At 42.6% G+C, this 23879-nt stretch overlaps 1 protein-coding gene across 1 annotated transcript in view; it reads right to left on the reverse strand.

Moving 5' to 3' along the window:
* Nucleotides 1–23149, reverse strand: part of lig3 (ligase III, DNA, ATP-dependent) — a 66320-nt gene extending 43171 nt beyond the window's left edge. Inside the window, exons 1-4 of the mRNA XM_083636343.1 lie at nucleotides 23080–23149; nucleotides 12607–13179; nucleotides 9233–9361; nucleotides 4381–4599 (exon numbers count right to left, since the gene is read on the reverse strand). Of these exons, the coding sequence (XP_083492469.1) occupies nucleotides 4381–4599; nucleotides 9233–9361; nucleotides 12607–13159 (901 nt within the window). The 5' untranslated portion in view covers nucleotides 13160–13179; nucleotides 23080–23149. The remainder of the gene's footprint in view (nucleotides 1–4380; nucleotides 4600–9232; nucleotides 9362–12606; nucleotides 13180–23079) is intronic.
* Nucleotides 23150–23879: the final 730 nt, after the last annotated feature.

Consider the following 23879-nt stretch of genomic DNA (forward strand, 5'->3'; position numbering starts at 1 on the left):
TGATCCCAGTCCGCCCCTGTTTTTAACTATATATATACAGTCTCTAGTGTATGATTCAACTTTTCCCATGTTCTAATCTAGTGTAAAAAAAGCAAACAAACTGAAAAAATAAAAGAAAAAAATAAACAAAAATCGCAATAAATCATAACATCGAATCGCAATAATCGTAGAATCGCAATACTTAAGAATCGCAATATAAATCGAATCGGCACCCAAGAATCGTGATAGTATCGAATCAGGAGATAAGTGAATCGCCACAGCCCTACTAAATAGCCTCGCATTCCACCATAAACACCCATTTGATAACAACAGGATTATTATGGTACATAAGATTGTTGGTGTTAATTTAGTTTTAATGGCCGTTCACACCAAATGCGATTTCACAAATTTGCACGGCAAGATTACATACAAAGACAAATGCAAACACGTGAGCAGGCGCCATTGAGGTGAGTGAAGTGAAATTTTGTGGCACGAATGGTGCGGAATTCACCTGAGCCACTATTCAGTGGAGTTGACATTTTTCAAATTTAGCAAATAATTTGCGTGGTCAAACTCAAGCGAGTAATGCAATTTTCACTCTTGAGCCACTTCTAAACATGAAGTCTGGACCATGTCCGGCTAGCTAGAGCAGGATATTTGCCAGTTTTGACATGAGGGATCTTTGTTTAGAAAAAGGAAAAGATAATCCGCACACTGTTTTTGAAGCTCCCACGATGAGTTTTTAATGACAAAGATACAACGTTTCGACCCTCACGGGTCTTCATCAGGCAGTAGAAAGAACAAGCTCTCTGTGGGCATCTATATAACTTCAACTAGGGTGGTGGTGCCCCAATCAGGTGATGACAGACACCTGTGATCATTACAAAATACACACAATTGTTGACACAGTAGGTCTATCAACAACAAAACTTTTTTTTTAAAGATCACATAATAACAGAGGCAAACAAGTTCTAAAATACCCGATATAAAAGAGATACAAAAATAAGTAAAACATGCAGGTGAATATTATTGCCCCTATCTATAGCAATAAGAAAAAGACAAAAAACTAAAGAAATTTAAAAGCATAGTATGGCAGGCCAAGGTAGGTTGAGGTTCATGCAGGGTTTGAACCCAGGACTCCCAGGTGAGAGTCATATGTGCTAACCACATGACCAAAGAGCCAGGCTCATGTGCAGAATGGCCGGGGTGCGTACATATAAAGACGACACTGTCAGGATAGAATAAAGAAGTTACAACATCACAGGAACAGCTTGACATCTAGTTCTTCATTGAGGCCATGCGGAGCCAATGTGTTGAGTGTCTATATGTAAAATGCTTCACGTTGTAACAGCCATTGTTCATGGTCACCTCCTCTAGGGGGCTTTTCAACCTTCTCTATCCCTATGTACCGGAGTGAGGAGATGCTGTGTCCTGCTTGTTTGAAGTGGACTGCAACAGGGTTACGTTCATCACCGCATCTGATGTTGCTGCGATGCTCGCTAATCCTTGTGCGGAGGGCTCTAGACGTTTTCCCCACATATGCTAATCCACAAGGACATTTGAGAAGGTACACCACGAACGAGATACAACAAGTAATGGCACCATGTATCTTGATCTGCTTACCACTATGTGGATGTGTGTACGTTTTACACTTGTGAGTAAAGCCACATTGGGCGCAGTTGCCACACTTGTAGTTACCCGGGGAAATGTCACCCAAAAACGTATGTCTATTGTCAGGAGTGTATCTTTGTTTAGAAACATTTGGAAATGGCAGTTTTTTCTGCCGATGGTGAGTAGAGTGGGCGGGGGAGGGGAGGAGTGGAGGAGGAGACTGTGAAGTTCCCGATGCATTCCGCCGCACTAACGTTAAACTGTGGATGATTTTACAAGTGGCATTCAAGTCATATCTGACTAGTTTTGAATTTATTTCTCCCACAAAAGTTAGGCTATATGTCTTGAATATACAGGCTAATGCAACACTATCACCCTCTTGCATTTGTGCATTTTCACATATAAAACAGACAGGTCGGGAGGAAAAGAAACCATTCAAGCCGTTTGCAGCACTTGAGGAAACCGTGAGTTTGCTCATTTAACTCATTGAGTGCCAATGACGACTATCGTCGTCAATTCAAATAGTAACGTAGAGTGCCAATGACGACTAAAGTCGTCAATTGCGTTTTTTGACGGTGGGACGTGGATCAAAGCCAGATGCATCTCCTGTAAAAATATGGGCGATGTCGAATGTGTATAAGCTATTTTACGGACCCATTAGGTGGCGACAGTGCTCTCCAGATTAGAGAAAGGTGAGGAAAAAACAGAGAAGTCATGGGGAAACGGAAACCGCATCGGTATGCATCGATATGCATGAAGCATAACGTTAGCTGTGCCTGTGAACAGCAGCCAATCTGCTGCCACAATTGAGCCCCTCCGTCTCCGCTGCGATAGCCCCTCCACATGATTAGTTGCCGACACCAGCGTCTTTCTGAAAAGTTACATTATTCTCAGCTGGAAGCGCTGGGAGCCGGCGACAAAAACCGCGGAACGCTGTGAAAAAGCTGGGACTCGCCTGACACACGCAGCAGAGCGAGCAGAGCCACCAGAGACACTCCCACGGAGGAGGAGTTTGCAGTTGAGGGGGGTGGGGGTGCTGTTTTATTGAAGGAAATTACTGTTCAGATGTTTCAGGTCAGAAAATATTAGCTTCAGAGTCAGTGATTTGCTTGAAATGCTTCATTTCACAAAAGGCTCATTATCTCAGCTTCTAGATGGAAACGTCTGTTTTTGGTTAAATCAACCTATCTTCTCCGGCTGATAACTAAAGAACGGAAAATGATATCAATAAACTTTTTTGCTGATGATACAATAGAGTCTCATCGTTCTTTGGGCGTGTTCGGTGTTTACATAGTAATATCACACAATATTCTGTGGGCCTCGAGAAATCACTGAAAACGCTCTGAAAGGGCTGGCACTGGGAGCATCCGTTTTCCAAAAGTGGCTGGCACTCAATGAGTTAATTCATTTGATATAAGCGATTGCGCGAACGATTAATAGTAGGGCTGGCATGGATCAGAAAACCCATGGTTCGGATCGCGTGATGGATTTTGAGCCACAGATCACGGATTTTTCGGATCAGAAAAAAAAAAAAAAAAATCTCAGATTTTTTCTCTCAAAATTAGATTTTTGATTTTGATTTTATTTTTTAATACCATTATACTTCTCTAACCATTTGTTGCCCTGCACAGCTAAAAAAAATAAATAAGTGACACAATTTATGCTTTTACTCTGAAGGCAGAACAACCCAACTTCCTGTTTTAGCGTGGCGCTGCTATGCCTAACTTCCTGGCTGTTGCTTGCTAACCTGCAGTCACTTGACACGGGTACAGACAGGGTGAGTCTGGAAACATAACGTTGGAGCTATTTAACGTTAAGCTACTCGGTGGCCCGACGTGTTGTTTTGTTGTTATGTGTCCTAAAGGCAACATTTCACCGTCCGGTGATAAACGTGTTCGTGAAAAGTGTGCCTGTGTGTGTTGTGGCTCGTTATCTTGTGCAGCCCGCAACACGCTGCTCGCATTCCTGTGCTTTTTCAGAGGTGTTGAAATAAGTTTGTTGTGATGCTGTCTTTAGTAGTAGCCACAGCCTTCAGAGAGACATTACAGCGGGGAGCAGGGATGAGGAAGCTCACTTGCGCTTGCCATGATGATGCCCGTCTGTGTCTGGCTGCGTTGCAGGCGTCCTCATACACTAACGTTCAGCGGACCATGGACGTTCCGAACCGCGAGGGCTGATCCGTACGGGTCACGGATTATCCGTGATCTGTGCCAGCCCTAATTAATAGGCTGAACGTTAATAACGGCCACTTATCACCCAATAGCCTAATGCAGTAGTAGGCTATAATCTCCTCCTCCTCCATTTTCAAACTGGCAGATGAGATGGGGGGAAAGATGATTCAACTTTTACTTGTTTACTCACCAAATTGGCGCTCTTCCAAATAATCCAGCCATGTACAGTAACTACGTCCATTCATGAAATTATTAAATAGCACGGGGACATTAATGATTTGTAAAGTGCCATTTAACCACCCGCCCACTCAGAATGATCCTGAACATGAGCTGGAGGTGTTAAATAACAGCCGCTTTGCCAGCGATGCGGATCCTGTACTAGGAGCTCAGATGGTAATGATCCGCACTCGCGGGAGTGTGCGCATAAAGCGGATAATTGTTTCTAAACATGCAGGCCGACCAGCTAGGAGCTGGTAATAATCCAGATTTCACTGCATGTTTAGAAGGGGCTTTGGTCTGTGAACGTACCATTAGAATTCTAGACCTGTACATGGGAGATAACAGTGGGGAGAGCGAAACCAGTGATTACACAAGTTATGAGTGCTCTAAATATACCAACCTCCCCCAGAGCCTTTCTTCAGGAAGTTCTCGATGATCTTGGTCTTGTCATTGTAACCGCTCTTGTCTGCCACCATGGCACACAGCTTGCGGAACTCTCGGAGGAGGCAGTCCTTGTGCTTTGGGTCACAGAGTTGGGCTGACAGGGGGCTGCCTTGGCTGGCAGTAGTTGGGGAAGAGGACGGGCTCGGGCTGCTGCTGGAACCCCCGGCCTTCGTAGCTAAGAGTACAGAGGAATACAATGACATGACTGAAGCCCACTGCTATGGCTTACCCGTTTTAGAATAGATTTTAAGATTTTACTGGTTCTTTTAAACCTAGGAGTCAGGTTACAGTTCTTCCACCATGTCCCTACTGCTGTAAAAACAAGGGTCCCTACTTTCTGCTCTAGATTTGGATTTTTGATTTTTATTAGAGTGTCATGCATTCTATAGTGCCCAGCCCTCATGGGCCTACAAGACACTAGGGCTGTCCCAGCGAGTCGACGTAATCGATGACGTTGACTACGTAATTACGTCGACGCACGCTACGTGCTTCGACGCGTCACGTGTGGCTAATGTTAGCGGCTAACTGTTACTTGTCGTTACTTTAAATGGCAGTAAAACGCCACTGAATGACCAAATTGATTTAACTTTTAACCATTTCGATTTCCACTTTCAATACGGACCCCCAGCATTGGTTAGTTGTTAACGTCGTGACTATATTTATAACGTTATAACGTACTCCGGTTTGCGGGCTGAATCTGTGTGTTGCGCAATAGCTACAACCCCTCAGCACTCTGGCTGTAGACCCGAGTTATAAACTGGAAACCGGAGTACATAAACGTTATAAATATAGTCACGTTATAAACAACTAACCAATACTGGGGGTCCGTATGGAAAGTGGAAGTTGAAATGGTTAAAAGTTAAATCAATTTGGTCATTCAGTGGCGTTTTACTGCCATTTAAAGTAACGACAAGTAACAGTTAGCTGCTAACATTAGCGCTTACCCATCAGCGCAGCGTCATTTGACGTCGGCACACTCTTCTAAACAGGTTGCGTGCCGCATTCCAGTGGGCATTCCCATGCTTTCACATGGACGCATCGCTACGACCAGCGTAGTTAAGACCAGACGTAATAGCCCTGTTGGTGCAGTAGTCCACTCTAAAGACTGGTCTTAACCGACGTAGGAGTTACGACCAGGCATAGTTAAGACCAGTTGGTGCAAGCCAAGCCCAATGTTGGGTGTGGATGCTACAGACATAGCCTTGTGTCTGGATGATGTGTGACCATCTTACATGGAGCATTTTGTCTTTCTCCAAAATTAAGAGCACTGTTACTGAAAATTGCACACCATTGTATTGTAAGATGATGATTTTATGTTGGACTGCTGCTAAACTCAGTTGACATTGCACAAGGTTTTTGGTATTCCTCCTGAAAGTGACTTGAACTTAATTTATTCTACTATTTTATTTTGAATTGCACTATATTCATTTTATTTGAGGACAAGCTCTTGCTTTAATTTTATTTGAGAGATTTTATGTTGGACTGTTAAAGAGAATGAGATGGTTAAATAAAATACTGAAATTGAGAAGTTTTTGGTTATTTATTTGTTTTGGGTAAATGTATTGTTATATAATAAAAAAATTAATTAAAAAATAATCGTTAGATTAATCGACGACTCGAAAAAATAATCGTTAGATTAATCGATAAGAAAATAATCGTTTGGGACAGCCCTACAAGACACACATAAAATACAACAATAAAACAATAAGACAACGCATCAATGGTACAAATAAAAATATCACAAATCGCAAGTAAACAGCATACTGCTCAAAGAACAAGACAAATCATTCAATGTTATTAAACAGAAAGTTCTGTCTTTGTTCCCATGCCTGACAAATAAAACCTGCAGTCGGGAAGGTCCCCTTTTTTTAAACACAACTCCAATTTCTCATAGTCATCCAAGTAAAAAAAAAGTCAGCATAAATAGAGGACATTTTACTAAAGAAAAGAGCAAAAAAGTGAGTCTCATTTTCAATTTAATCTAAATCGCATAGTAAATAGAGTCTACCTTCTTCAGGGGTAGCATTAAACCTACCAGTCTCTATTGCTAAGGGAATGGTTCCAGAGCGTAACTGGGCAGTGGGCACACAGAGATCTTTTTCATCTGTCAACCAACAATCTGCTGCATCTGAGGTACAGAATTGGCTTTCCAAATCCTGCCTTTTGCTAAACACCAAGAAAACGGTTTGCATGATGTTCACCAAACGTCCTCATGCAGCAACCCGCTCGATTGTTTTCTTCAATGATGTTGAACTGGAATTAGTATCAGAATTTAAATACCTAGGTGTGATATTAGACCCCACACTGACCTTTAAGAACCAGGTTAAAAAGGTTGCTAACTCAGTAAAATTCAACCTGCTCAACAAACACATTAGACACAGCATGTCTGTAGGTTCTGCCAGGACATTCTTACATGCTATGATATTTTCTCACCTGGACTACTGTGTGACCAGCTGGTCTCTCACGTGCACTAGGGGTGTCAAAAAATAATCGATTATAAGATGCATCGCGATGCGGACCTGCACGATTCTGCATCGATTCACAAATGTCAAAAATTGATTATAAAAAAAAATCATTTTTTTTTTTAAATCAAATAAAATAGCGATTGTGTTATCCCATACAGGCGCACCACCTTTGGCCAGACAGTTCTGTCTGTCAAGGGTGGCAAACTCTGGAACACAATTCCATCGGCCATAAGGGAATGCCCAACACTAGGCATGTTTAAGGGTCAAGTGAAGAGATGGCTGAAGTCCACTCAACGATGCACACATCAATAGGGTATAGAACAGTATGTTTATACTATATGGATATGTGTTGTATCTCTGTACTTTTTTTTTACTTTTTTTCTCTTATATCTGTCTGAGTAAGTCTTCTATGTAGATCTCACTTTTTAGCTGTATGTTGATCCCAAACTCAGGTTTTAGTATCAGACTGTAATTCCTGTATATTTTGTACTCTGCATTTTTCACTTAGCTATGTAGAGCTATGTAGAGCTCTAACTCAGGTTCTCACTTTGCATTGTGTTTATATTTTAAATATGTTTTGTTGCACTATGTACTTTTTACCCCTATTAGGACTATCTCTGCATACTTGCACTTTGTATTGTGTTTACATTTTAAATATGTTTTTGTTGGACTATGTATACTTTTTACCCCTATCAGGACTCTAAGCCTGTATCATCTGGCAGGGGGACTAACAATGGAAACCAGTCTTGTGACTGCAATTGTCGTGCATTTACATTTTTTTAATGTTCATTAACACATTGAGTGCCAAGGACGTCTCTGGACGTCCTAAAAAAATGTAACGAGGAGTGCCAAGGACGTCTGTGGACGTCCTAAAATCATAATTCATATTATTCCATAATTCTGCTGTTTAAGGTCGTACCTAGCCAGTGAGCATGAATCCCTTCAAGGGATCACACGGCGCCACCTTAAACATCGACAGGGAAGCTGCGCCACCCACCTCAGATCCTTTACTTTGTGCATGAGACAGCAGGGAAAGACGTGATCAAAGAGGAAACCGATGCATGCTTCAGCCAGAGCCTATAGATTGCTCTGTCTGCAGCGGAGAGTGGGCTCGGCTGCATCCGCGCTCACAACTGAGCTCTTATGCTTCTATCTATCTCCACACGCTTCCCTGCCAGAAAGCCAGCATCCGAAGCCGAACGGCCAAGCCTTTTCGTTCAGTCGCGTTTTGCATTTCCTTGATGCGCGCTGGGATCCGTCCGGGGCAAAAACGGAGTCGAGAAAACAAACTCTGTGCGTGTGGGGAGGAGCCCACAGCTCAGAGGTGGAGAAGGGGGGGGGGGGGAGAGGGGGGGGGCACGCAGGCTGCACAGAAACCACACCACGCCACCACATCAGAAAACACCAGCCAGAGTCAGTGAATGTGCTCGAAATTAGAGTGCAAAAGGTATTCATAAAAGTGACTATATCTTGGAAAGTAAAAAAAAACGACAGAAAACCCTTGAAAGTGCACTTTTTTCAGAGGCTGTCATTTCATAATGGAACTGTCTAGAAACAAAATTTCTTCTTTGGAAGAAGCAGGAGTGTTCAATGTTTCATTAAAGTCCAGCCCCGTCAATATAGCCCTAATAGAAAAAATTCTATAGCTGTTTTCAACTGAATGGAAGTGAATCTGGCACAGGCTGCAGACAATTTTACTGAAGCGCTGTGGCACTCAATGTGTTAATGTACACCTGTCCCCTATCGAACAAATAAATTAAATGAATTGAAATTGAAATTGAAATTGAAACTTCTCACGTGCGGGGGACACCCCGGCGACATTAAACAAGCGGACCCAGTTCAGAGAAGCAGTAGAGCGGAGGAGGAAGGGGAGGGGAGGCTTCTCTGAACTGAACTGGGTGTGCTTGTTTAATGTCGCCCGCGCGCCACGGTAAGTGGATTTGGCCTTTTTTATAATTAAAAGTGCACAATTTTAATTCGAACAGATAATTAATCACGATGATCCGATGTGGAAGGCTCAGATGTCGATGGGGGTCGGCCCATCACGATTGTCCATTGTCCATCGTGCTGCCAACCCTAGTCCAAGTCAAACTTCACATAGGGCTCCACACCGTAACTGTCTTTTATGAGACGATAGGTTCTTAGTTTTGGTTTATCCCATAAGTCAACAGAGCATTTGTCCTTGTAAAAAACAAACATATTATTAATAGTCTCTCAGGTATCACGTAATAACCTGTTAAGAAAAATAAACGACAAGTTGTTCGAACAAAAAAGGGATTTCAAATAATTTGCCCAAGTATGAGCATGGGCGATGTCCCTGGGTTTTGCTTGCTGTGATCTTACCAGTGAATCCTGAGAACTTGCGTGGAGCATTCATGGATGGGTCAGTAGGAGGAGCCATCAGTTGGCCAGTGTTGTTTAACTTGGCCTGCACCTTCTTCTTTGGACTTGCATTGACTTTGGCCATCAGGTCTACAAGAAGAAGAAACCATGCTCAGCTTGGCCTGGCTGAATATAACATTGCATAACAGTACTAGTATCACACTTATTGGTCGAGACTCGACAGGGCTCGACAGTGCGAGCATTTTACTCGCATATGCTACTAAAAATAGAACAGTGCGAATTGTAAAATGCAATTTGGAGCACGTGTGCGAGTACAGAATTCGACCCTTCAATTAATTGTTTTATGTTGTACTTATTTTAATGCTGTGGACATTTAAAGGCTGTTGCTGACTGCACTTGAATGCAGCACTGCGCTGAACCAATGGTGTCCGTTGAAAAAAGCATGTGATCCACTCGTCACCGGAAGGACCCTGCCTGGCTCGGCTTGGCTCAGTCACTCGGCTGGCTGTTTAGAACCGAAAGCCAGAAAAAAAGTGTCTACTCTGTAATGATATGCCACTAGTCTAGCCAGTTCCTGGCTGGCAAGACACGAGACACAAATGGAATTTAAAGGACGGCTTTCCCGTGGGGAATATGAATATATATTAAATCTCACGCCCCTAAGGTTTTCGAATCCGTTGAAATTTTTGAAATTGGTTGTTCACAGCCTGAGCTATCAACCAAAATCCACTCTGTGTGGGGGGGGGGGGGGGGTGCGGGGAGCTGAAATCCTACAGTTCCCACAATGCACTGGGCTCGCGTGGCCTTAGATTCCACGCCCACCCCTCAGGCATTTGGCTGATATATCAAACTCCAGTAGGTGGCGGTAATCAGTGTTGGGCAAGTTACTTTCAAAATGTAATATACTACATATTACTAGTTACTTTAATTTGAAAGTAATAAGTTACTTTACAATATTACTTTCTGTGTAGAGTAACTCGTTACTTATTACACTACTTTTACATTACTTTTACCAAAACAACAGCAGCAGCAGAATGACATCGCTGCCCCGGAACCATCCCGAAAAATAATTTCAACCGCCTTGAAGTCAGTGTAAACAATCCAAAATTCTAAATGTTATTCTTTTCCTTTGTTATTGTCATCTGTAGTGGTTATTTGCATAAAAACAAACAGTTTGATTAGGAAATGATTGTATCTTTTTTAAATATGTGCTTTGATTTAATAAAATGTAACTAAATTTGTAACTTGAGTTACTTGACAAAGTAACTGGTATAATATTACTGAAATCCTATAAGTAATATGTTATATTACTCAGTTACTGCTAAAAGTAATATATTACATGTAATATGTTACTTTTGTAATGAGTTACCCCCAACACTGGCGGTAATGCACATATATGTTTGCCAACCGCCATAAAACTCAGAGAAGAAGAAGAAGAAGAAGAAGAAGGCTTCGACATAAAAACATTATGAGAAAAATAATAAAAAAATAATAAAAAATTGCCTCCAAATTGCACCAAATGTAAACGGTAGTATATATGTCGGGAGATGTCTTCATAAAAAAAAAATCATGCATTTTAAGGCATTTTCCTAGGAGTTAGGAGCATCTGATGTAACTATTTCATGTAAAAATGTGTAAAAACGGGTACATTGCTCAGCGTTGATTTCGTAACTTCAACGCACCTTCTACTAGATGTAAAATTTGACGAGCTTTCCAATGCCGCCAGTCCCGGCCAGTAGGGGCGTGAGATTTAATATATATTCATATTCCCCACGGGAAAGCCGTCCTTTAAATGTGTCAGACGATGGATTTGTACACGGGAGACAAAGCTACCGCTGCAGCAGATGATAGTTATGGCTAGCGCCTAGCGTTAGCTGGCTTGCATGAATGACATCGCTAGTTAGTTAGCAGCTAATGTTCGCGTTAGCATGCCATTCGCTAACGTTATTTTCAAAAAAACTTGTTGACAATCTGGCTAACGTCATGCTGTCTGTTAGATAGACCATCTATATCAGCTATCTGATAACATTACACAGCTATGGTTTTCAACAGTCCTTGCTTCCTTTATCAAACTAATGGTACAACAGCTAACATTAGCTGCATATTCAACACCCAGTATCTAAGTAGACTGGTCAGTCATTTTCACTGGATACAGTCTGCATCATGCAGGGCAAAACACACCAACGACCAGGTATAATAAGGGAAAGCAATTTTAAACAATCGACAAGCATATAAGATTTATAATAAGCTGTAAATACAAATGGAAAGTTATTTTTATAAAAATGTGTTTTTAAAAGTGGATAGTATGGACTTAGGCAAACATGACTACATAAAGGTTTATTATTATAATTAAATTACAAGTACAACAATAACCCAATAGCCAATGAGCTGTATTGAGCCATGCTGGTAGGAAATGCATGTTGCATCATGATAATACTTTGAATTGAATTAAACTTAATTGTAACGTATCAGATATTAATATAATCATATTGAATACATGCTATATTGTTCTGTATCAAATTTTAATTGTGCCCCTAAAATTCTTTATGTGCTCTTAACTTTTTCAACTTAGGAGCCCACGTGCTCCTTGGGAAAATGCTAAGCGTCAAGCCCTGTTGGCCGGTATTTATTGTAGTTGTTTTTCTTATCGGACTAACGTTATGTTATTGAGGGCTGCATTGTTATTGAGGATGCAAGTATTTGTAACAACCAGCGGAATTATCCATTTGTCTTCCTGGTTGAACAGGTTAGTCAACTGGGAAAAATAGGTGCAGCCGAGTTTGGCACACCTACCACGGTGTGAAATGTTAGTTTTATTGGTTGTTCACTTACTCCAAATATGTTCTTTCCCTTTCATATGATGAGTACAATATAACTGTTATATTGTACTCATCATATGAAAGGGAAAGGCGTTTTTTTTTTAACTCCACGGGGAGGTCAGTGGTCAGGCTCAGCTACAGAGCAGCGGTCCTGGAGCTGGTATGGATTCAGTGTCTTCCTTAAAGGCACTTCAGCAGGCAGAATGCATGTCATCATGAGGGCTTGAACCTTACCCACTATGCTACTACCAACCTCCAGTCAAATATACATAATATGGTTTAAATGGCTTTTTGACAACAAGGTCGCAAGTCTACTTTAAGGCAGAAATTATATTTAGCAGTGGGAGAAGAAAAAAACTTGCCCCAACCATTGTGTCTGCAAATCAAGGCATCAACAAAATGTTAATGCAACTATAACACAACTAAGAACTAGTCCTGGTATATTTTATTTGGGATTTTGCCTGCTCTTCTGGATGCTTTGAGTTCTATTTTGGGATGATTTGGGCACAGTGTAGAGGAACAAAAGTGACTATGTGCACAATCTGTCTGTTGTACCTGAAACATGTTTGTTTATGAGCTCCTTGTCCTCATCTTGCAGCTCCTCCCAGCCGTCCAGATCGGTGATGTCCTCAATCTTCTTTGTGGTGGCCCTTGCTCTCTCCAGCTTCTCAAATATACACTTCACATGATACCACTCTTTCATCTCTCCTGCAGATTCGCTGAAAGGGTTTGGCACTACCTTCCCTATGCGCACCATCTCCTTCTGGATTTTGTCCTTGCATTTCTTACATCCTGCGGTGCCACGCTTGGCATACTCCACAATGAACCTCTGTTCTGCCATATCTGGCTGGTTGGTGAAATACTGATTCCAGGAAAGCCTGAAAGGAGCGTTCTGGAGGAGACTGTGCTTATGGATTACCAAGGAAAAATGGCAACTTTGCCTGCAAAAACTAAAATTATTTCTGGATGAAGGTATACGTTTAAAGCATGAAGAGACAGGATGAGCTCTACACACTTTCCAGAGAAGTTGACAACTGACAAACTGTCCCAGCGGTTGTCGTCCTAGGTAGACAGCCTTATGCGCCAAAAAACCAAAGGGCCTCTGCATTCAGTTAAGTTAGATACAACCTAGGAAAGGAAAGGGGATATAATCAGGGTTCATACACATTTTGACCAATGGATTTCCTGGACTTTTTTTCGCTGGAATTTTCCTGGACTTTAAACCAAATTTCCATGACCAAACATTTTGTAAAGTCTCTGTGGACACATGAAAAACTAAGTGAGCAAAAATATTCTATGTACCGGTAATGTAACTACTAACATGACAATAATTGAAAAACTAACATGGTCATTTAGTACTAAAACACGTTACTACCCCCAACACACTGAAGACAACAAAGATCTTGAGTAGGGCTGGGCGATATGAACCAAAAATCATATCTCAGTATTTTTAGGTTGAATGGCTAAAGTATTATAATAATACTTGAAAAGATATTTTAATCATATTGTTCTTACAATTTACAAGGCATCAGATAGCATACAGGCAAGACTTAACTGCATTAACTGACCTTCTTAATTAATCGGTGGGTATCTGAAAATCAGCTCTGATCTGGCGCTAGCCTTAGACCCTATCTTTCAAACAGAGCCATCTCCATAGTCATTTAGGGCTGCAACTAACAATTATTTTCATTGTTGACTTTCTAAAACAACACTTCAAGATGGTGCCGGCGTCGACTACGCGACGCAGGCTTGAAGTGTGGTTTAGAAATAATCGACCCCAGTTCACACGTTTTTAGAAATAATTAAAAATGTTTATCAGCCTCGCTGACTTTCAATACCCGAGCGCGTAAGACTGCAAGACTGTCCGGTAACTGTGGGTGAGTTTGAAATTTCGGTGCGACACTTGTAAAGTACATCTTGGACGACCTCTTTGTGGCTTGAGAGATAATTGTGAACCCAGACTGCTTTTCTGGGAAAGGATGCTGGATTCAGGTTGGATGATCTGAATATACAGGATTCTGGAAAGGGCTATGCATTATCTTGAGTAACTGGATCATGATTTCTGGAAAGACACAATGCTGCTGAGTTTTTCAAATGTTTTTTTTTTGTGCTTTGAGCACTACAAGCCGAGTGCCATGCAGTTCCATTGTATTGGAGAGAAGGCAGCCATCTCTACAGCCGATATCATATCTCCAAAACTCAGGCAACTAACACAAAATGATATACCGTAAATTCCGGACTATAAGCCGCGGCTTTTTTCCCGTTTTTTGGCCCCTGCGGCTTATATAACGGTGCGTCTTATCTATGGATTTTTTCAGAAAAAAAAAAAAAAAAAAAAAAATCTCTCTTTTTTAGCACTCTTTCTAACTATAAATCCACTTCTGTTTTAATTTCCTCTCTTGCCCTCTTTTCACCACACCGCGGACACTGTGTGCACTGTAAAAATAAACAACGGTGGTGTTGTGTTATGTTGTTTTGTTGAAATGTTGTAATACGGTAAATGGGAGCTTCCTCAAACAGCCATCTCTTCCCGACAATCCCCTCTGTGCGTGACCACTTACATATGGTAATTACGGTAAGCAAACGGCCACTCGGGCAACAACTCCCTCCCCCGACTACCAGGAGAAAATCACAAACTTCGGCGAATTCACACAAAGGAAGATCAAGGAATATTCACAACAAGACGAGCAGTAGAAGCAACACTCTCACTTACCATGGGGAAGGTACGCAGAAATTCACACGAGGCAGCTTTCAAGTTGAAAGCAGTCAATCTCGCATTAAAAGAGAGCAGCCGCCGATCAAACAGAGCAGCCGCGCGTAACCTGGGCAAAAGGGACTGTCCGTCCGGGGGAGAACTACTGAACAACTCCCTCCCGACTATCAGGAGAAAATCACAAACTTCGGCGAATTCACACAAAGGAAGATCACGGAATATTATAGGAGTGTGAAAACATCCACAATTACCAACGGGTTCCAAAACGCTGGACTGCTGCGGGATGAAGAGGATGACGCCACGGGGACTGCCCCCTAGTCCGATACCTCACGAGTCCGATACCTCACGAGTCCGACACCTCATGGTTTTGGGTTAGGGTCTGGGGGAGGTTAGGTTTAGGCGTGGGGGTGGGAGAGGTTAGGTTTTGGGTTAGGGTCTGGGGGATGTTAGGTTTAGGCGTGGGGGTGGGAGAGGTTAGGTTTTGGGTTAGGGTCTGGGGGAAGTTAGCCTCTTTTTTCGGACTCGTGAGGTGTCGGACTCGTGAGGTATCGGACTCGTGCCATGGCACCTGAAGGAGAGAGGAGAGTGGTTGACGAAGCCACCCTGAACCTGTTCGTTTCCGACACTGAAGATGAGGACTTTGGTGGTTTCAGTACGCAGGAAGAAGAGGAAGACGAGGATTAGTGACTTGACTTCTCTGGTTACAGGTTTGCTGCACATATACGGTAGCCTATTGTTGTGTGATTTTGTCTGGGGATTAGTGACCTGACTTTTGTTTTGTTTTGTTGAAATGTTAATAAATGGGAGCTTCCCCAAACAGCGATCTCTTTCCCGACATTCCTCTCTGTGCACGAACCCTTTCATATGGTAATTAAACATCAAAACACCCGCGGCTTATAGTCCGGTGCGGCTTATAGAAGAAAAAAATAGTCAATTTTGGTCCCGCGGCTTATACACCGGTGCGTCTTATAGTCCGGAATTTACGGTAGATGATATAGCACTGCGAGTGAGAGGAAAAATATGTATTTTGGATTTTAGGGTGAGCTGTCCCTTTAATATCTCAAAAACTATACATCACATCACTTATATTTTGACACTGAGTGAGAGCAGAAGTAGCTCAAGAGTCTGATGTATAATCTATGCATGTCGTGTTAAAGTTGTGTTAATTGTCACAGCTTTTAAAATGTAAACAACATAGAGTGAGTAAGACGATCAAGGCTGGCTCCATAGGGTCCCATTGCCGTTTCCAGTGACGCTGTTTGTTTACCAAAATGCTCATCGGGTGATCCGCGTATGGGGTCCACCCGCTATGCCGACCCCCTTTCAGTGCCGACAGCCCACAATGCCGACGTTAGGTTTAGGCATGGGGGGTGGGAGAGGTTAGGTTTAGGGTTAGCCCCCGTTCACACAGTACGCCGAAGCAACGCTCAACCTAATGCTCAACCTAACCTAACCTATGCTGAACCCACAAGTTTCATTGTTAACTCATTCACCGCCAATGACGTCTTTGACGTGTTATCAGCAATGGCCTTCCCCGCCAAGGACGTGTTTGACGTGTTTTTGTTTTTATTGGTGCAGCGCCTGCAGCAAACACTTGCCCAGCCTGTCACACAGACACAGGTCCCTGCCTTCAAAGGGTAGCCGACAGCACGCGATCAAACACATACCGCAGCTGTTGTTTTATAAATTGAGCAAGAGGAATAGCAGAGAGCGGGTAACGCTTCCTTGTGCAGACAGGAGAAACGCCATTGTAACGCCGAGCTGGAGTCGCCTTCCTCTGTGCCAGCCAGGAGAAAACGGGAGAAAGTAATCAAGAGATGTGTTTGATCATCGGAGGAATGAGGAAATGATCGATCAGTTTGCGAGGGCGGTGAGGACGTGTTGAATAGCCGAGGGGAAAACGGGAACGATCATAGATATGACAGGGAGACATGGACGAGGACGGTGTACCAGAACAAATCAAAATAAACACAGGAACAGCTAGGCAGCAGCGGGCAGAAGGCACTCACAGCAGCCCGCTGTCCTTCTCAAGAGCTCTACAGTTGGTTCATGAAATCGCTGGGCTGCTCGCCCTCCAGTGTTGCTCCTGGCCAATCCCAGCGCCACAGGGCGTGGTTATTGCTTATCCTATGTTGGGTTAGAAATCTAAAAGGGGGATCGTGTGTGTGTGTGTGTGTGTGTGTGTGTGTGTGTGTGTCTGTCTGTCTGTCTGTCTGTCTGTCTGTCTGTCTGTCTGTCTGTCTGTCGGTCGGTGTGTCTGTCTGTCTGTCTGTCTGTCTGTCTGTCTGTCTGCACACTCACACCGAGTAAACTGTATTGTTGAATGTAAAAAAAAAAGCACTTCATGTGTGTATATATATATATATATATATATATATATTTTTTTTTTTTTTTTTTGTCATTTGTGTCCTAACGAATAATATTTACATGTCTGATGTCAATACAGTTCAAAATAAAAGAATTGAGAGTGAGTTATGCCTGAGATTGTGCCCTTTTACAAAAATGCTTTTTTCTCCCTTTTCTCTTCCCAGACAGGCTTTTTTGGTGAACATGGGGTGTATAAAAAGGGTTATAAGTAGAGTACAGAACATGCTAAAAGCTAACTTTCTTTTTGGGGGTGAAAGTAGAGACTTATATCTTCATTTCGAGGTATTGGACATCACTGTAGTCCTAGTACAGAATGTACTGTGGGTCTTGAAAGATGACCAAACATTATGGAAATACTTGGCCTGTGCCAAAAATGCCAGTCAGATATTGGCAGTGAATGAGTTAACAGGCGAAGCCGTTCACACCACGCGCGCGCGTGCCACACTGAACCCTCGCCGAAGCCATGCTCATGCCTTGCTCAAGGGATCGTTCAGGATTCACGCCGATTTTCCAAGCGTGACGCATGAAGCCAGGCATGAAGTCAATGGGAGTTGTTGGCGGGCTCAAGGCGTGAGAGTAGGCGCTGAGAGGAAAAGAGAAGGCGTCTTGTGTGAACGGTTAGCCGTATGTTCAGCTTGTGCCTGCTTCAAGCTTCAGTTCTGCTCACGTTCGGCGTCCTGTGTGAACAAGGGCTTAGGGTCTGGGGGAGGTTAGGTTTAGGTGTGAGGGGTGGGAGAGGTTAAGTTTAGGCATGGGTGGTGGGAGAGGTTAGGTTTAGGGTTAGGGTCTGGGGGGGGTTAGGTTTAGGCGTGGGGGTGGGAGAGGTTAAGTTTAGGCATGGGTGGTGGGAGAGGTTAGTAGGGCTGGGCGATTAATCGAATTTTAATCATGATTACGATTTGGGCTGTCCACGATTATGAAAACAAGATAATCGACATACGATTTTGCGGCTCTTGTCACTCTCGTTCTGTCTTGTGTTGTAAATCAAGCGCACCCCTTCCTTTGCAGCGGTGTGCTCGGCCCCTCCCCCAAAGCCCAAAACACACACACACGGCTCGAGTGACTGTCATGTGAACAGAGAGCCACTGCACGTTTCTCCTCCCCGCTTATTTCCGTGGTAGCACAAGAATAAGATGAGAGAAGTCACAGAAAGAGAGCCGCTGGTCGAGAAGAGAGGTAAAACAACGTATGTGGGGTGGAAACTAGGGCTGGGTATCGAGTTTCGATACTTACTTGGCACCGAAATGAAAACATCGATACTAAGGGGTATCGAAGCCTCCCTTGTCAATCGATACCAATTTTCGATACCAAAACAAAACAGTGTCATTGAGCCTATAAGCATGCGACATGCTTGCACACCACGCTCTAATACGGCTGGTGATTGGCTGTCATGTAGAAGCATGCAGGGAAAGTTACGCCCACTTTAGCCGGTGTGTGTTTGTTGTGAGGCAGGCAGCGTGCGGTGACAAGTGGAGATGGGACTGGTTTCCACAGACAAGAGAAATAATCGAGAGGTGGGTCCGCTTGCCGCAAGTTGTTGTTGATTAGCGGTTATCAGATCCCTCAGTCTGACAGTCTGGCTGTGAGTTGTATCTAGCATTAGATTGTTTAATTAATTGGCGCGGTAACGTTATGCGCAAGCGGGCATTGTGTATTTTTAGCAACTCGTTAACAAACGCTGATGTCATGATAGTTTGTTGAATGTACATAAATGCAATTCACTTTGTGCCGTTAAGGCTATATTGATAGGCTAGTCAATGCTCAACTATTGTCTTCCATGCATGAAGTGGAGCTGTCTCATCAGTTTTGACAAGAATGACGTTCTGTTGCAGCAGTGAGCATTAAACACTGATCTGCAATGCTAGCGTTAGATGTTCAATTAATTAGTGTTAACGTTATATGCAAGCGGGCAGTTATCGCCCATTATGTATTTTTAGCAACTCGTTAAAGCCCCATTCAGTAAGATTTCCAACTGCGCCCTCTGCGTGCATTAGTATCGATAACGATATCGCCGTTCAAAGTCAACAAAACACAGCGCCAGAAGCTCTATGTACATGTTGTGACATCGGGTACTCACCACGTGATGAAATAATAATCCATAGTTCCGTGAAACATCATTTTCGTAGCAAATCCGAATCGAGTTACTTCCTCGTTTTCATGAACACAGCGCTTACGCTGTACAGCGCATGCGCGCATGCTTTTCTTTTTTCTATGTTATTGACACGGGACGCTGACAGCAAACTGCTTAGTCCCAGTGCTGGCCAATGGAGGGCGGTGTGGGATAAATAAAGACGAGGGTCTCCCTATTAAAAGTCAATCTACCATGTCCTGTGACTAAATAGCTGATATATTACAGTAAAAAATGTCAAAAATCTTACTGATTGGGGCTTTAACAAACGCTGATGTCATGATAGTTTGTTGAATATAAATGGGATTCACTTTGTGCCATTATTGATAGGCTAGTCAATGCTCAACTATTGTCTTCCATGCATGAAGTGGAGCCATCTCATCAGTTTGGACAAGAATAGCGTTCTGTTGCATCAGTGAATATTAAACACTCATTTGCAACTCTCCGTTTTGCACTGAAAACTATTGCACTGATTTATTTGTTTTACATTTATTTCCTTTGTAGTACTCCAATATTTTTTTGTAGGGACAGCAATAAGTTTAGACAACTTAAAGTTATGTTAAATACAGTAGTTTTTTTTTCTGCTGTAAAACTTGAAAAAAACTAAAGATTTGTATCATAATTCTCAATGTGTAATGCAGTTTTATTTTTGTTAAAATGGATTTTTCTAAAAATTGGTATCGAAGAAAGTATCGTTCAGGAACCGGTATCGAAATCAAAGTATCGAAACGGTATCGATATCGAAAAATTTTGAACGATACCCAGCCCTAGTGGAAACACTATGGTTTCGCCGAGTTTAAAGGTCCACACATCAAGAGCGATGCGAATATACAGCACAGAATTGCGATGCGAGTTTTGACCCACCTGTCAATCACAGCCACAGACTTGGAACAAACAGTGCAAGATATGCGCGGTCGTGGCTGCACCCCGCAACACAACCTCTCCCTCTTTCTTTAATCACTTGAAATCCACTCACAAAGTGGTCTATGACCAAGCAATAAACGCTAAACGAACAAAAATACAAAGCCCCATCTAGTTACTGCCACCGCATACAGTCATCGATTCAGGACACTCTTTACAATGCGACCGCATATTCAACAGCTAACGAGCTCACAGATAAACATTAACAATAGCCTATTATAAACCTAAACGACGTAAGTCGCTTTGGATAAAACCATCTGCCAAATGAGTAATTTAATGTAATGTAAACGAACGTTACTAGCGTTCTCATTTGGTTAGTTTTGAGGTTTAAGGACTACTAGTTCAGATGTTTACCAACATATTGAATGTAGATTAATAGTTGCAGTTGGTTGTGGCAGTTCACTGCAACATAGTAGGCCTACATATACTGTATATTTATTTTAGTTTTTATTTTATTTCTAAATCTTTGCACTTTTATTATTTATTTTCACTTATTTATTTTCAATTATATCTACAATCCAAAGACATCCAATGTTAAATAAAAAGCCAGTGTAAATGTTCAATAAATTCATGATGTTCTCAATGTCAATGAGACGAGTAATCGTGTTAAATAATCGTGATCTCAATATCAATCAAAAATAATCGTGATTATGATTTTTGCCATAATCGTGCAGCCCTAGAGGTTAGGTTTGGGGTTAGGGTCTGGGGGAGGTTAGGTTTTAGGTGTGAGGGGTGGGAGAGGTTAAGTTTTGGTATGGGTGGTGGGAGAGGTTAGGTTTAGGGTTAGGGTCTGGGGGAGGTTAGGTTTAGGCATGGGGGTGGGAGAGGTTAGGTTTAGGCGTGGGGGTGGGGGTGGGAGAGGTTAGGTTGGGACACCCCGGCATTCCGAAATGTTGGCACTCCGAAATACCGGCATTCCGACAAAATTGTCGGAATGGAGATCTGTCTGGCCATTGCGAAAGAACCCTAACCCTAAACCTAACCTCTCCCACCCCCCATGCCTAAACCTAACCTCCTGCAGACCCTAACCCTAAACCTAACCTCTCCCACCCCCCACACCTAAACCTAACCTCCCCCAGAACCTAACCCTAAACCTAACCTCTCCCACCCCTGTAGGCTAAATAACTCAAGATGCTATGTCGGAATGGCGGACCTAATATCTTTCGCAATGGCGAAACCTTTTGTGGAGATAAAAAGGGCCGCCTCTCCAAAAGCATAGAAGTCAATGATCGGAATGCCGACACTTCGGAATGGCGAGAGGACCCCGTGGGGGCTGGCAGGGAGAGGTTACCCCCAGCCGGTCCACCGACACGCTGCACGCCGCCTCGCTCAGCTGGTTCTGCTTGTGGGCTATCGGTATCGGCATTACGGGCTGTCGGCACATAGATGGGGCTGTATAAAGAAGAAAGCTGGTCATGGATGTTATCAGGATTCCCGTCAGTGGCGGCCGGCCACTAGAGGGCGCCGCCCCACCTATACCCACTAGAAGGAGGGGAAAATAAAACGTTATATATATAGAGAGATTTTTTTTTTATGAGCTAGGTGAATATTAGATAGTGAGTATATAATCTGCAATAAATATGTAGATTCATAATGATCTACATGTGTACTGTTTTTGGGTCAATATTTTCTTGCACCGAATTTCCACAGACGCCGTCCGGGGACTTCCAGTTTCCACCAGTGCAGATGGTGCAGATCAGAGGATCTGTGTAAGTTGCACATGCGCTGTTCACTCCCAAAAACAAAGGGATTTGGGAGGGCATTGGGCGCGTGTATCTAGCGACCAGGCGGAGGTGGGGTCAGGTATAGAGTGAGTGTTGTGACGTAGATGGGTAGCGACGCAGTATATATAAACACTAGCAGAAAGAAAATTCTGTGAAGTCACTCAAAATGATGCCGTTTGAGAGACGGACTTTACAGGAGAAGCATCGAGTGAAAGAGCTTGGACCAGATCACCCTGAGCTCGCCATTAAACAACAGGCTACAGAGGAAGGAAATACACTTGGGTCTTTTTCAGACGTTTCTAGTAGCTAGTAACGTCCGTTACTACTTGCTTGATTTAGGGTTGGAGTGGACGATAATTCAATAGCCTATTATTGTTTGTTGTCTTTCAGTGGAATCATCGTGATGATATGAAGTTATTTTAATAGTGACATTTCTGCTGTCTAAATTGATGATGACAAGCAAATGTTACTTAAAAACTGATCAAATGAGGTATGGCAGGAATAATATTTGAAAATATAAGGTTTGTTTGACATCACCATTCAGTTCAATGAGATGAACACTGATTTTGCATACGTGAAACATATGATATTGATATTGAGAAGAATCCTTATGATTATCATATTGATTTCAACCCCATCGTCCAGGCCTATATTTGGTATAGCCCTCCATGGACAAAAATGCACCAGCTGCTACTGATTCCCGTCAATATAATTTACATAACATGCATGTTATATATCGAACTGGTGTGCACTTTGACATTTTTGTAATTTATTCTAGACTAACTTTACCAAACTGTAATCCAGATTACAGTTCTGATACAACAATAAGAACACGTTAAAGGGACACACACACACGGCACTAAAATATAATTTGATTGACGCCTGAACAACTTAGCCTAACCTAACCTTACATTTACAGAAACATTCGTTTGACGTTTGACTTAGCCTTGCATGTAACGTTATGTAAGATATTAATACGCGTCTCCAGTAACAAAACGTTCGAGTTCGACATGATGGCAAGTGTTTAGGCTAACTAATTAGCTTTAGCTATAATAACAACTCCCTGTTTACGCTATCTAAGAGGGACTAGCTAGCTGTCTTACAGACTGCAAACCAACCAGTCTTAATGGGGGGAAATAGATGGTTGCAAATTTTTCTGCATACATTTACTGTACCTTGAAGGAGCTTAGTGAGATATTCTGTTCCACACCTCCTCATTGTTAGCTCTGCAGAGGACCAGTGTCAAGTTGGGTTGTATTGTGTTCCGCCAGCTAGATGCGTTAAGACTTCCGGTTTGGCCGTTGCCTTCAAAGTAAAAGCGCAAGAAAGGTCACTCTGGAGTTACTTCCGGTGTTGTTGCTACGCAACGGTAGGAGTAGGAGGCTCGCTCTCTTATGGGTTACACCTATATTTATCTAGAAGAAATTCAAACCACTTTCACCCCTGGACCTACGCTGTAATATAGCATATGTATGTCCCTTTTTTGTTTTGTTTTTTGTTTTGTGTGTTTTTTCCTGTGTCTGAGTCTGTTCAACTTTGATCTTGGTGTTAAAAAAATCTGTAAAATAAAATATTAGGTTTGAGGAAAAGCTGATGAATGCTTACCCAGTTGCCCCTTTCGGAACTGCTAACATAGCTTACGCTACTACGCAGTCCCTTGTTAGTACACCGCCGATGTAGCCTAAACAGGTCGCTCCGTTTGCAAAATCTTTCAAACTACTCGATAAAGTTTCGCAAATGAAATTTCAAATGTACTTACGGAGCGAAAAGGGTTGTGTGAACCTCCGCGCATGATGTAGAAACAATAGCGCCACTAATAAACATGTTTAATCCCTCACTGAAACCCGGGTCACATTTCTTCAAAATGAATGAGCGACAAACACTCGTCTTCTTCTGCGCTGCTGTCATGGGTGGTGCGCATACCAACCATAGCGCTCGCTATCACTTCCGGCCCCTGGCGGTCGGAAGTGGAACT

The sequence above is a fragment of the Poromitra crassiceps genome (genome assembly GCF_964638095.1).
Source record: "Poromitra crassiceps genome assembly, chromosome: 1".
Classification (NCBI taxonomy): domain Eukaryota; kingdom Metazoa; phylum Chordata; class Actinopteri; order Beryciformes; family Melamphaidae; genus Poromitra; species Poromitra crassiceps.